The sequence below is a fragment of the Hylobates moloch genome, unplaced genomic scaffold, assembly GCF_009828535.3.
Source record: "Hylobates moloch isolate HMO894 unplaced genomic scaffold, HMol_V3 SCAFFOLD_10, whole genome shotgun sequence".
NCBI lineage: Eukaryota > Metazoa > Chordata > Mammalia > Primates > Hylobatidae > Hylobates > Hylobates moloch.
In genome coordinates, this window is record NW_026652285.1 from 81,191,886 (window position 1) to 81,204,233 (window position 12,348).

At 41.8% G+C, this 12,348-nt stretch overlaps 1 protein-coding gene across 2 annotated transcripts in view; it reads right to left on the bottom strand.

Annotated features, from left to right (window-relative positions):
* The window catches only part of TMEM245 (transmembrane protein 245), a 112,258-nt gene that overhangs the window by 47,929 nt on the left and 51,981 nt on the right, over positions 1-12,348 (bottom strand). For both annotated transcript variants that reach the window (XM_032164815.2, XM_032164816.2), the window contains 2 exons: positions 11,473-11,555; positions 2,637-2,727 (listed from right to left, as the gene is read on the bottom strand). In XM_032164815.2, coding sequence (XP_032020706.1) covers positions 2,637-2,727; positions 11,473-11,555 — 174 coding nt within the window. The remainder of the gene's footprint in view (positions 1-2,636; positions 2,728-11,472; positions 11,556-12,348) is intronic.

Consider the following 12,348-nt stretch of genomic DNA (forward strand, 5'->3'; position numbering starts at 1 on the left):
CTCGGCCTCCCAAAGTGCTGGGATTACAAGCGTGAGCCACCGCACCCAGCCCTTTACACAGTTTTTAAGGATATATATGGATGCTCATTGCAGGGTTACTTGTGACATAAATAAATGTACCGGAACCAAATAAAATGAGTTTTTGGGTTTTTTTTGTTTTTTTTTTGAGACAGGGTCTCACTCTGTCACCCAGGCTGCAGTGCAGTGGCATGATCACGGCTCATTGAAGCCTGTACCTCCCAGGCTCAAGCGATCCTGCCACCTAAGACACCCGAGTAGCTGGGATCACAGGCGCATTGACACCACACACAGCTAATTTTCTTACTTTTTGTAAAGACAAGGTCTCACTATGTTGCCCAAGCTGGTCTGGGCTCAAGTGATCCTCCTGCCTCAGCCTCCCAAAGTGCTGGGATTACAGGCATGAGCCACTACACCCAGCCAAAAATGAGCATTTTAATGGCTCTTGCTATGCACTGGTAAACTGACATCTATAATAAGAAGTATACCAATTAATGCTTTCCAAAATTACATAAATGACCCAATTTCCTCAAAGCCTTATGAACTAACTGGAAAATTTTCAGGGAATTTAACAGGTGTGAAATGTAGCCATTATTTATTATTTTCTTCTTTAGTAATGAAAGGAGTGACCATTTTCCCATGTTAGTTTACAACATCTATTTCCTTACTCTTTGTCTATTTGATGCTGGCCTTACAGATATGTGAACCAGTTACTAGACATATTCAATGCAAACATATCTGTTCATATTTGTTCCTTTATATTTGATTTATTCATAAACTGAAAACAAAATACTCAATATAATAAAGCCATTTGGCCAGGCATCGTGGCTCATGCTTTGTAATCATAGCACTTTGGGAGGCCATGGTGGAAGGATTGTGTAAGCACAGGAGGTGGAGACCAGCCTGGACAACATGGTGAAACCACGTCTCTATAAAAAATAGAAAAATTGGCTGGGCATGGTGGTGCATGCCTGTAGTTCCAGCTACTCAGGAGGCTGAAGTGGTAGGATTGCTTAAGCCTAGGAGGTGGAAGTTGCAGTGAGCTGAGATCACGCCACTGCACTCCAGCCTGGGCAACAGAGCAAGACTCCCTCTCCACAAAAAGAAAAAAAAAAAAACCACATCACTGAAACACAAGTACTGTTGGTGGTGCCTGATATGCCTCTGCATATGAGAGGCAACCAAGCATGAAGCATAGTCAGAACAACATTTGAGAGCCATCTAACTTGAGGTAAATAAGCTCATTTAATTTTTTTTCTTTTTCTTTTTTTTTTTTTTTGAGATGGAGTTTTGCTGTCACTCAGAGTAGAGTGCAGTGGCGTGATCTCGGCTCACTGCAACCTCTGCGTCCCGAGTTCAAGCGATTCTCCTGCCTCAGCCTCCTGAGTAGCTGGGATTACAGGCGTGCGCAACCACGCCTGGCTAACTTTTGTATTTTTAGTAGAGACCAGGTTTCACCGTTTTGGTCAGGCTGGTCTCGAACTCTTGACCTCGTGATCCACCACCTGCCTTGGCCTCCCAAAGTGCTCGGATTATAGGTGTGAGCCACCATGGCCAGCCTGATTCCATATATGTGTATACAGCATATCTTCCATAATATTATTTTTTTTAGATTTTGTTTTTGGATTTTCAATATGGAATCACATACTAATATATTTTTCTGGGTACAAGTCTTACTGCAACAAATCTTGTCGAACCTTACATAATCCTAATTATTTCAGTATACTAAAAGTGCAAATTACCTTTATTCCTACAGGCAAAACTAGGAGATGGAAAGAATATCCCAAATCCATATTGTGGAATCTAATCCTTAACTGTGCTGTCTTTTCCTCTATCATTCATTTCCCCTTCACAAAGCTCCCTCCACTTGAGTCAAGATCGTTTCCTCAAGCACACTCCTGTCTCAGCATCTCAATCATCTCTTCAAGCACACTCCTGTCTCTGCATCTTGGCTCACACAAATACCCTTCTTAAAATCCACTCTTCCTTGATCTGCTATTCCTTCAAGGTTTATCTCAAGTGCCACATCAAAAGCACTTAATCCAGTTCTGGGCACACACTGCAAGCATGCTACAGTAGAAACAAAGGATTTGAAGTTAAGCTTTAGTTTCAAACCAAGCTCTGCAATTTACTACATGACCACTGGGAACTGACTCAGCCTTGCTGAGTCTTGTTTCCTCATCTGCAAAGCAGGCAAAATAATTCATACTGCAGGCTTCTTAGAAACGGTAAAAGAAAAAAAACAAATATTAAATGAAAATAACTGGAAACTGACAAAGATAGTTATCAGCAGATAATAAGATTTAATATGCATTAATACCTTTTTCTCTACAAAGCCTTATTTGACTACCCAAACCAAGTGATCATTCTGTCCTAACTCACAAGTAATGAATCAGATCTATCTTGAAAAAGTACATGACCAACCTCTCAGATTGTTCAGGCTACTACCCCTATTCAATGTGATCTTTCAAAAGATTTCATTGTATGTTGCTTACCTGTTTATTTAGGCCTATTTACTGCTGTGAATAGCATTTCTACTTATGTTTTATCAAAGCAACAAGCAACCACCCCTAAAGACTCTGAAAAGAGAAAGCCACAAAGAAAGTTTCTTCCCTTACCTTGTGAGTTATCCATTCTCGTCCATACTGATACACATTGTTAGCTGCAGAATTCAGGGCTCTTTGGACTACCTGAGCCTCAGGAAGCCAACTAATGTAAAACAAAGAAAAAAATGAAAAAAGCACACTTTCTGTGTAGTGTACCAATAATGCTTTGAACTTGATATGCTTAATCCATAACAGCAGACTGTTGATCATTCATCAATACACAGACACCGAAGCATCATGAGCAGGACTTCCAGGCTTAACTGTCCTAAGTCTCTAACATTCAGGATGTCCTTTCAATCTTTCCTTAACTTTTATTTATTTTATTTTATTTTTGAGACGGAGTTTCACTCTTGTTGCCCAGGCTGGAGTGCAATGGCACAATCTCAGCTCGGTGCAACCCTGCAACTTCCACCTCCTGGGTTCAAGTGATTCTCCTGCCTCAGCCTCCCAAGTAGCTGAGATTATAGGCATGTCACCATGCCTGGCTAATTTTGTATTTTAGTAGAGACAGGGTTTCACCATGCTAGTCAGGCTGGTCTCAAACTCCTGACCTCAAGTGATCCACCCGCCTCAGCCTCCCAAAGTTCTGGGATTACAGACATGAGCCATGGCACCAGGCCTCAATGTTTCCTTAGCTTTTAGACCCACTTTCCCCACAACCTCCCTTTCATTCTACTCTGCCTGGTTTCTCTGTTCACAGGTCCTGAGTCATCTGCCTTATTCAGCACCAAAGGAAATGGTTCTGGGAGACTGGGATATTCAACATCTGGGACAGGGTTCTCAAAGTGTGGTCCACAAACCAGCAGCATCGGAACTTTTTGGAAACTTGTTAGAAATGAAAAATTGGGGGCCCAAACCTAGATCTACTGAAAAAGGAACACGACTAGGGCCCAGCAATCTGTATCTTAACAAGCCCTGTAAGTGACACTGATGCATGCTACAGTTTGAGAATCACTGATCTAAGGAAGTGAAGAAATCAGAAAGAATGCAGGAAATGAAGAAGGTGAATCATTATCCTCAACTTGGTTATCTACTGAAGATCTTTTAAAGATAGAATTCCTGAGCAAAGTTCCAACTATGCAAGGAACTATAGCCCACAAGCTTTACTTGTTGTGCAGTGAGAGGTGGCCTCCTCATTCTTCTGTTGCCTAAGCAGGCTGTACCATATACCTTAATCAAGAATCCTTTACACAATTCTAATGTTTTCCACAAGAGAAAATATGTTCACGTATTATCTAAATTGTTCCTTTTAATAATATACACTGGAGATGTTGACATTCACAAATTTAACAGTCCTCATTTCAACTATTCCAGAGTGAAGCCAAAAGGTGAAGGCAAGCAGAAGCTAGCCATTTACTTTCCTGAGGCCCCAAAATGACAAATCCTACAAATCTAACACAAAAGGGTCAATTAGGTAAAGTCAAATGTGCAACATCTTCAACTCACAGCAACTTTATGTGCTGTGTATGAGAAAGATGGTCATAAAGTCAGTTGCCACTGACAGCCACAAAGTCATGGTGCCTAGGAAAGTGGTCTTTAACTAGAAAAAATAAGAGATCTTTCGAATAAATCAAAAAGTAGACTATTAAATCAGTAGTGGGTTGAATCTTAAGTATTAACCAGTTTGTCCCACACTCCAAATAAAGTATCTGTGAAACTTCTTGGCAAACTCCTCAGTCCACTCAAATATCTCTCAGCAAGGCCAGCACGCTGGCTCATGCCTGTAATCCCAGCACTATGGGAGGCCAAGGCGGGAAGATCACTTGAGGCCAGGAGTTCAAGACCAGCCTGGCCAACAAGGCAAAACCCCGTCTCTACTAAAAAATACAAAAATTAGCTGGGCATGGTTGCATACAACTGTAGTCCAAGCTACACAGGAGCCTGAGGCACAGGAATCACTTGAGCCCAGGAGGCAGAGGTTGCAATGAGCCAAGTTCATGCCACTACCCTCCAGCCTAGGCAAAAGAGCAAGACTGTCTCAAAAAAAAAAAAAAAAAAAAAAAAAAAAAAAAAAAAATTTCTCAGCAAGACAAAATTTCAAACTTTTACAGACACAAATATAATAATTTACAATATAAGGATATAAACAGGAAATCTGGATCACTAAACTGAAATGTGATTCGGGAGAAATTAAGTAGCTTTTAAATTACTCTTTTATAAATTCATCAGTGGCTTGAAGGGATTGCTAAATATTTTCAACTATATGGTAACTTATAATTGACATTATATTGATATATTGGTATTATACTGATATTATATATTATAATGATAACACTCTCCTGTAGTGTTATTCAAAAGTGTGAAGATGGGCAGGGCATGGTGGCTCATGCCTGTAATCCCAGCACTTTGAGAGGCCGAGGTGGGTGGATCACCTGAGGTCAGGAGTTAGTGACCAGCCTGGCCAACATGGTGAAACCCTGTCTCTACTAAAAATGAAAAAATTAGCCAGGTGTGTTGGTGTGCACCTGTAGTCCCAGCTACTTGGGAGGCTGAGGCAGGACAATTGCTTGAACCCAGGAGGCAGAGGTTGCAGTGAGCCAAGATCATGCCATTGCATTCCAGCCTGGGCGGCAGGGCGAGACTCCATCTCGGAAAAAAAAAAAAAAAGTGTGAAGATTCATAGAGGTATCTGGACAGATCCTTAATGATTCACAAATGTCTAGTGGGCCTGGGAAAATGTCTTACTGGCCACTATGAAAACACTTTCCCAATGTACTCACACAGGTTTTCTAAGAGCAACAAATGAGAGGAGCTGTTTTGGGGACAAGGTAGAGGCACTGGCTCAGTCCCAGCCTCCCTCACGAGACATGGGGCCAGAAACACAGGAGCCGCCTTAGCTGGGCTGCACTCCGGCCTTACACCCCTACAGCCCCTGAACTGAGCTCTTTCCTTGGAGATTCCCTGCCTCAGCCTATCACTAACTCCCCTACTCACTCAAGAGGGATCCCTCAGCAGAAACCAATGCCCTACAGTTTAGACTGGTCTGCCTTCACCTTCCTGGGTAAAGGTTAATCTCTATCACCTACTACCTACCAAGAGAACAACCCTGATTAAAAACAACTTAGTTTAGCCTACTGGGTTTCTCCCAAGTAAGCGAAGGGATAAGTGCAACTGAGAACCATTTCAGTGCCATCTCCTAATGACGGTCCTGAGGCACAGGAATCAACAGGCTTGAGACAAGTCAGGAGAAAGCAGAAAATGAGCTCCCGACTAACAACTGCCAAAGACAAGAATCAGGATGTACAACCACCTCATTTTCTTTAGAGCTCCACTAAGATGATCCTAACCTGTCTAATTTACCCACCAGCTTACGAGGCACATCCAGCAGAAGTCAAGGGACTACATGGGCCATATAAAACCACACCAAGTTGGAAGAAAGGACATCTGGACTTATTCTTAACTGTATCTTCTCTATAGGAGTATCTACATGAATCCCCCACAAGGTCAACTGCCCTCCTCCTGACAGAATCCACTGAGTACTGAGAGATGCAGGAAACCATTATCATTATTTCACGCCGACCCCTACTATTTCCAATCCTATCCCCACCTATCTGCTGCAAAAGAATCAGACCTTCCATGAATCACCAGAGTCTAAACAGCTTTAAAAAGCCTTCCTTGGCCAGACACAGTGGCTCAAGCCTGTAATCCCAGCACTTTGGAAGGCCAAGGCAGGTGGATCACGACGTCAGGAGATCGAGACCATCCTGGCTAACACGGTGAAACCCCATCTCTACTAAAAATACAAAAAAAATTAGCCGGGCGTGGTGGCGGGCACCTGTAGTCCCAGCTACTCGGGAGGCTGAGGCAGGAGAATGGCGTGAACCTGGGAGACGGAGATTGCAGTGAGCCGAGATCGCGCCACTGCACTCCAGCCTGGGCGACAGAGCGAGACTCCATCTCAAAAAAAAAAAAAAAAAAAAAGCCTTCCTTTTGGGAGGCCGAGGCAGGTGGATTACTTGAGGTCAGGAGTTCAAGACCAGCCTGGCCAACATGGTAAAACCCTGTCTCTTACTAAAAACACAAAAATTAGCCGGGCATGGTAGTGCGTACATGACCGTAATTCCAGCTACTTGGGAGGCACAGGAATCGCTTGAACCCGGCAGGTGAAGGTTGCAGTGAGCCGAGATCACACCACTGCACTCCAGCCTGGGTAAGAGTAAGACTCTGTGTCAAAACAAAAACAAAAACAAAAAAACTTCCTAAAGGGAACATTACTCAGCAATAAAAAAGAACAAACTTGATACATACAACATCTTGGATGAGCTTCAAGAGAATTATGCTACGCAACAAAAAGCCAATCTCAAAAGGCCGCATGCTCCATGACTGGATTTACGTATTATTCTCAAAATGATTTTATAGCTAGGGAGAACTGATTAGTGGTTGCTAAGAGTTAGGGAAATCTTGAAGGAGAGGGTAGAGGGTGGGTGTGGCTGTTAAGGGGTGGCATGAGGAAGCCTGCAATGCAACAGTTATGTACTGAGTGTGTTGATAGCTGACATGAAGCTACATAGAGGATGAAATCTGAAGGTAAGTGTATTATAGCAATGCCAGTTTCCTGGTTTTATTGTATTATAGTTATGCAAGATGACAACACTGGAGGAGGTGGGGTGAAGAGTATATGGGTCTTCCCTGTATATGTCTTTGCAACTCCCTGTGAATCTATAATTATTACCTCAAAATTTCAAACAAAAGACAAAAAAACCTTTCTTCTACTACCTGATCTGGGGCTGCTCAGACTGTGTGCCTTTGATACAGTTGCAGAGAGCATGCTGCTACTATTCAAAACCAGTATAGAAGGGCTCTGCATTGACTTCCAGTACAGAAGAATGACCCAAAGAAAAGGAGCCCTCTGGATGTGAAGGCTGAGGCTGAGCCCTAGAGGACAACACTTGGAAGGTCTATCATCCCATGAAAGGCTCTATCCACTTGCCTAGATCCCAGATGGCTCCTTCCTAAAATCCCATACCTGATACATGGTGGTTCCTCCTTTTTCCCATCCTCCTTTTAAAATGTATTATCTGCAAAGAGCTAGAGGACAGAAGATCTCACTTCTTACCTCAAAGATATATGGCCCCTAATTTCCCGCCTTCCCCGCTCCACTGAACTCACAGTACTTATATCCATACCCATTCTGACCTGCTTTCCCCAGCTGTTCCATTCATGCCATGGATTCATCTCATGCTTCATCCTCAGAGAAATGCACTAAGAATGATCTCTCTCCTAATATTTACAACCCCTTCCACTCTACCAGTTCTTTCCCTGGAGCATATAAACAAGGCTTCTCCATCTTAAAAAATTAAACAAAACTGCTCTATACCTCCTTCCCAGCTACGTTCCATAGGCAAACTTGGGAAAGAGCAGTCTATACCTGCTTTCTCTACTTCCTCGTTCCCAATAATTTCTCAACACACTGCAATCTAATGGGCTTCTGCTACACCAATTAAATGAACTGCTCTTACAGTTGCTAAATCGAATTTCACTCCTAGAAAATTTCTGCAGCAATCTGACATTGCTGACCACTACTACTTTCTCAAAATGTTCTCTTTCCTTGGTTTTCCTCTTACCTTCCTCATAGCCCATTCTCATTTTCCTTTGTCAACCATTGTTTTTTGCTCACCCTTAAAGGCTTAAGATATCCACAGGGCGCACCTCCAGACATCCTCTCTGTACCTTACATACGTTCTTTATGCGGATGCGTCTCAAAACTCAAGATCCAACCCACACCTCTCATCGGATTCCTGGACTTACACAGCAACTGCCCATTTTTTAACTTCACCCCATCTCTCCTGAACTGCATACCTACATAGTCAACAGCCTACTGGATGCCTCTACTTACAACAGTCACCTCAAACTCAACAGGTAAACAGGTGAATTAGTTTCCCTACCAAATCTGCTCTTCTATTTCCTGTCTTGGTGAATCCACCATCACTCACTAATTTCCAAAGCTAGAAACATGAGTCATGCTAGATTTCTTCCTCCTATATCCAATTAATCACCAACTAACCCCTTAAGACCTTATAAATCTGTCCCTCCTGTTTACCTCCACTGAAACTGTCTACAGTTCAGGGCTTTGTAACTTCTCATCCGGTTTACTCTAGAAGCTTTTGTCTCAAAGGTTTACATCCTGTAAAGCTTGAATCTTTTCTCCACAAAGCAGCTGAAAAGCCTGTTCTAGAATGAAATCTGATGATTCTACTTCTCTTATATCCTTAATCAAAATAATAAACATATCTATCACTTCCAAAAATTTCCTTGCACCTATATGTATGTCCTCCCTAGAGCTCCACCCTAATCCACAGGCAACCATTAATCTTACTGTCACTACAGATTAGTCTGCATTTCCTAGAACTTTAAATAAATGAAATCGTACCATTTGGGCTTTTTGTCTGAATTTTTTCACTCAGCATACTTTTTTGTTGTTGCTTTTTTGACCCAGGCCGGAGTGCAGTGGTGCAATCTTGGCTCACTGCAACCTCTGTCTCCCGAGTTCAAGCGATTCACGTGCCTCAGCCTCCCAAGTAGCTGGGATTATACGTGTGTGCCACACACACAATTCATTTTTGTATTTTTAGTAGACATGGGGTTTCACCACGTTGGCCAGGCTGGTTTCAAACTGCTGACCTCAGGTAATCTGCCCGCCTCGGCCTCCCAAAGTGCTGGGATTACAGGCGTGAGCCACCCACTGCACCTGGCCAACATATTTGAGTCATCCATGTTGGTACATGTACCATTAGTCCATTTTTTTTAATGCTGCATAATATTCCACTGCATGAATATACCATAATTTATATTTCAAAAGAAATATACTTCTTTTACAAAGATTCAAATAGGCCAGGCACAGTGGCTGGTGCCTGTAATCCCAGCATTTTGGGAGGCTGAGGAGGGAAGATCACTTGAGCCCAGGTGTTCAAGACCAGCTTAGGCAACATGGTGAAACTCCTACAAAAAATATAAAAATTAGCCAAGTGTAGTGGCTCATGCCTGTAGTCCCAGCTACTCAGGAGACTAAAGTGGGAGGAATGATTGAGCCTAGGAGATCAAGCCTGCAGTGAGACATGATTGTGCCACTTTAATCCAGCCTGGGTGACAGAGCAAGATCCTATCTCAAAAAAAAAAAAAAAAAAATCAAATATTATTCTAAATCAAGTTCAAGTAATGTCCTAGGCAGGTTTTATATAAAAGAACAAAGTGGAGGCAAAGGAAAAAAACCAAGTTAAATCTCAACTTACAAGCCTAAAACTGGGAGAATATTTCTTGACTTATGACTGTCTTGAGGTTAATAAAAGGCAGGTCATAAAACGTGTCATCAAGTTGTTAGGTGGATAAGAGCTCTGCTGAACATCCCCCACAAAAATTGAAAACCCGTCTTCCAGAAGCCAAATTAAACACATACACAGAGATCCTATAAAACAGAAGTTGGCAAATTTTTCTGTAAAGGACTAGAGAGTAAGCATTTTAGGCTCTGCGGAACATATAATCTCTGCCACAGCTACTCAATTCTGTTTGTCCTTGAAACCCCAAAACAGCCAGAGAAAATATGTAAATGAGTAGACATAGGTATGTTCCACTAAAACTTCATTTACCAGTGTTGGGAAAAGGGCTTGTGGGGTGCCTGTATAAACTGGACACAAAAATATAGGACAATAAGTTGTGGAAAGCCACAAGAGGCCTCTGAGTAGGAAAGCCTCCAAATTGCCATCATGTTCCCATACTCAGAGCGAGACCTGCTCCTTATCTGTAAACACTGTGTTCAAGGAGAAAGACACTCCTTTGAAACACTGGAATGTGGACAGACGTGCAGGCTCCTAGTTAAGCCTGCTCCCACTAGCTACTCTCCAGTAAGTTAAAAATATGCTGTTTGAGCACAAAGGAGATTCATTTAAACCGCTATTGCTATAGATTACGCCTATGACGTACTGCCTCCCTTTCACTGTTTTCGCCCTGAACATCTGCTTTTTAGATCTAAGTGATTATACTCAATAAATAGTGTGGAGACCAGAGCTCGGCGCCTTTTGCAGCCTCCATTATGCAACTGGCCCCTACTCCCACCTTTATGAACCCTTAACCTGTCTCTTCTCATTCCTTTGTCGCCACCGGACTTCAAGTACCCTATGGGTGGTGTTGAGGCTGGTCCCCAACACAAAAGGAGGTGGCTGAATTTGGCCCTGGGCCATAGTTCACCTATCTTTCCTCAAAAATAATACAATATGGGAATATGTCAATAATTATAAAACTGGGCATGGTGGTGTACACCTGTAGTCTCAGCTACTCCAGAGGCTAAAGCAGGAGAACTGCTTGGACAACATGGTGAGACCTCATTTCTTAAAAATAAATAAATAAATAAATAACATAAATTTAAAAATTATATAGAAAGTTGAGGAGTTACAGTTTCCATGTTATAGTGGAAACTTTCCTTCAGTTGATCAGAAGCAGTGGTTATAAATTACTCTGCCACTGGGGGATTATTATCTCAAGTTCCTTAACCTTTGATCTTGTTTCCTCATGTGTAAAATGGGGATAATTTCTTCAATCTATCTCACACAGTCACTGTGAGGAACAAATGACATAAGACAGAAGAAGTGCTTTATAAATTATAAACATGCCATAAACCTCAATTATAAAACATAAAGTATCATTTACCATGAATTGTACCTAAAATCCTGAGCACTTTCCTCCCACCCTCTGTATTACATGCCATTCTTCTGCAAAAATGACACTATTTATCAAAGCTCTGGCAAACCCTATCTTTTATCTTCTAATGCAGCTGCATCAATGAAGGTCATTTCATGCAAACAGATGCTGAAACTAGGTCATTCATCTCTCTTCTTTTTCAAAACGATATTCTTACTTTGCCCACTCAGGGTGATTTGCTAGAGTTTCATTAATCAAATTACTTGTGACTTCAATCATATGCACACTCTCTTGATGTACCTGTATTACAGATAAAGAAAGAAAAGAATCTCAGTAAAAAATAAACCCAATTTAACATTTATTTTTCTACTCTATTATTGGAACAATGCTTTGAGAGCCAAATAAATATACATCTTTGCTTTAATTAATTTAGAAACATGCACCACAGAGTTACTATACATTATATCTAATGATACGCACTATGGGAAATAAAAAGTACATGCTAGCTCCCTGTTCAACACATTACTTAAGAAAAAAATACATAAATAGATATGTTCAAATACTTGACACATATATGTACATACATTTCATTTGCATGAATATATCGTATAAATGTCTTTGTATATCTATGTAAGCAACACCAGCACTTTGTGAGCTAACAGGTTCATCATGCAGTGTGAGACAAACAGGCAAATAAGGAACTAAGGTTTTTTTTTTTAGCCAGATTCTCGCTCTGTCACCCAGGCTTGCTGGAGTGCAGTGGCGCAATCTCAGCTCGATATAACCTCCACCCCCCCAGGTTCAAGTGATTCTCATGCCTCAGTCTCCTGAGTAGCTGGGATTACAGGCACTCACAACCACGCCTGTCTAATTTTGTATTTTTAGTAGAAACAAGGTTTTGCCATGTTGGCCAGGCTGGTCTTGAACTCCTGACCTTAAGGGATCTACCTACCTTGGCCTCCCAAAGTGCTAGGATTACAGGTGTGAGCCACTGCACCCAGCCGCAACTAAGTAAGGTTTCTGAGTAAAAAAAGTCAACAGAAGCTGCACCTCTGAATTTACCTTGCCCAATAACCAACAAAATGAGGGGGAT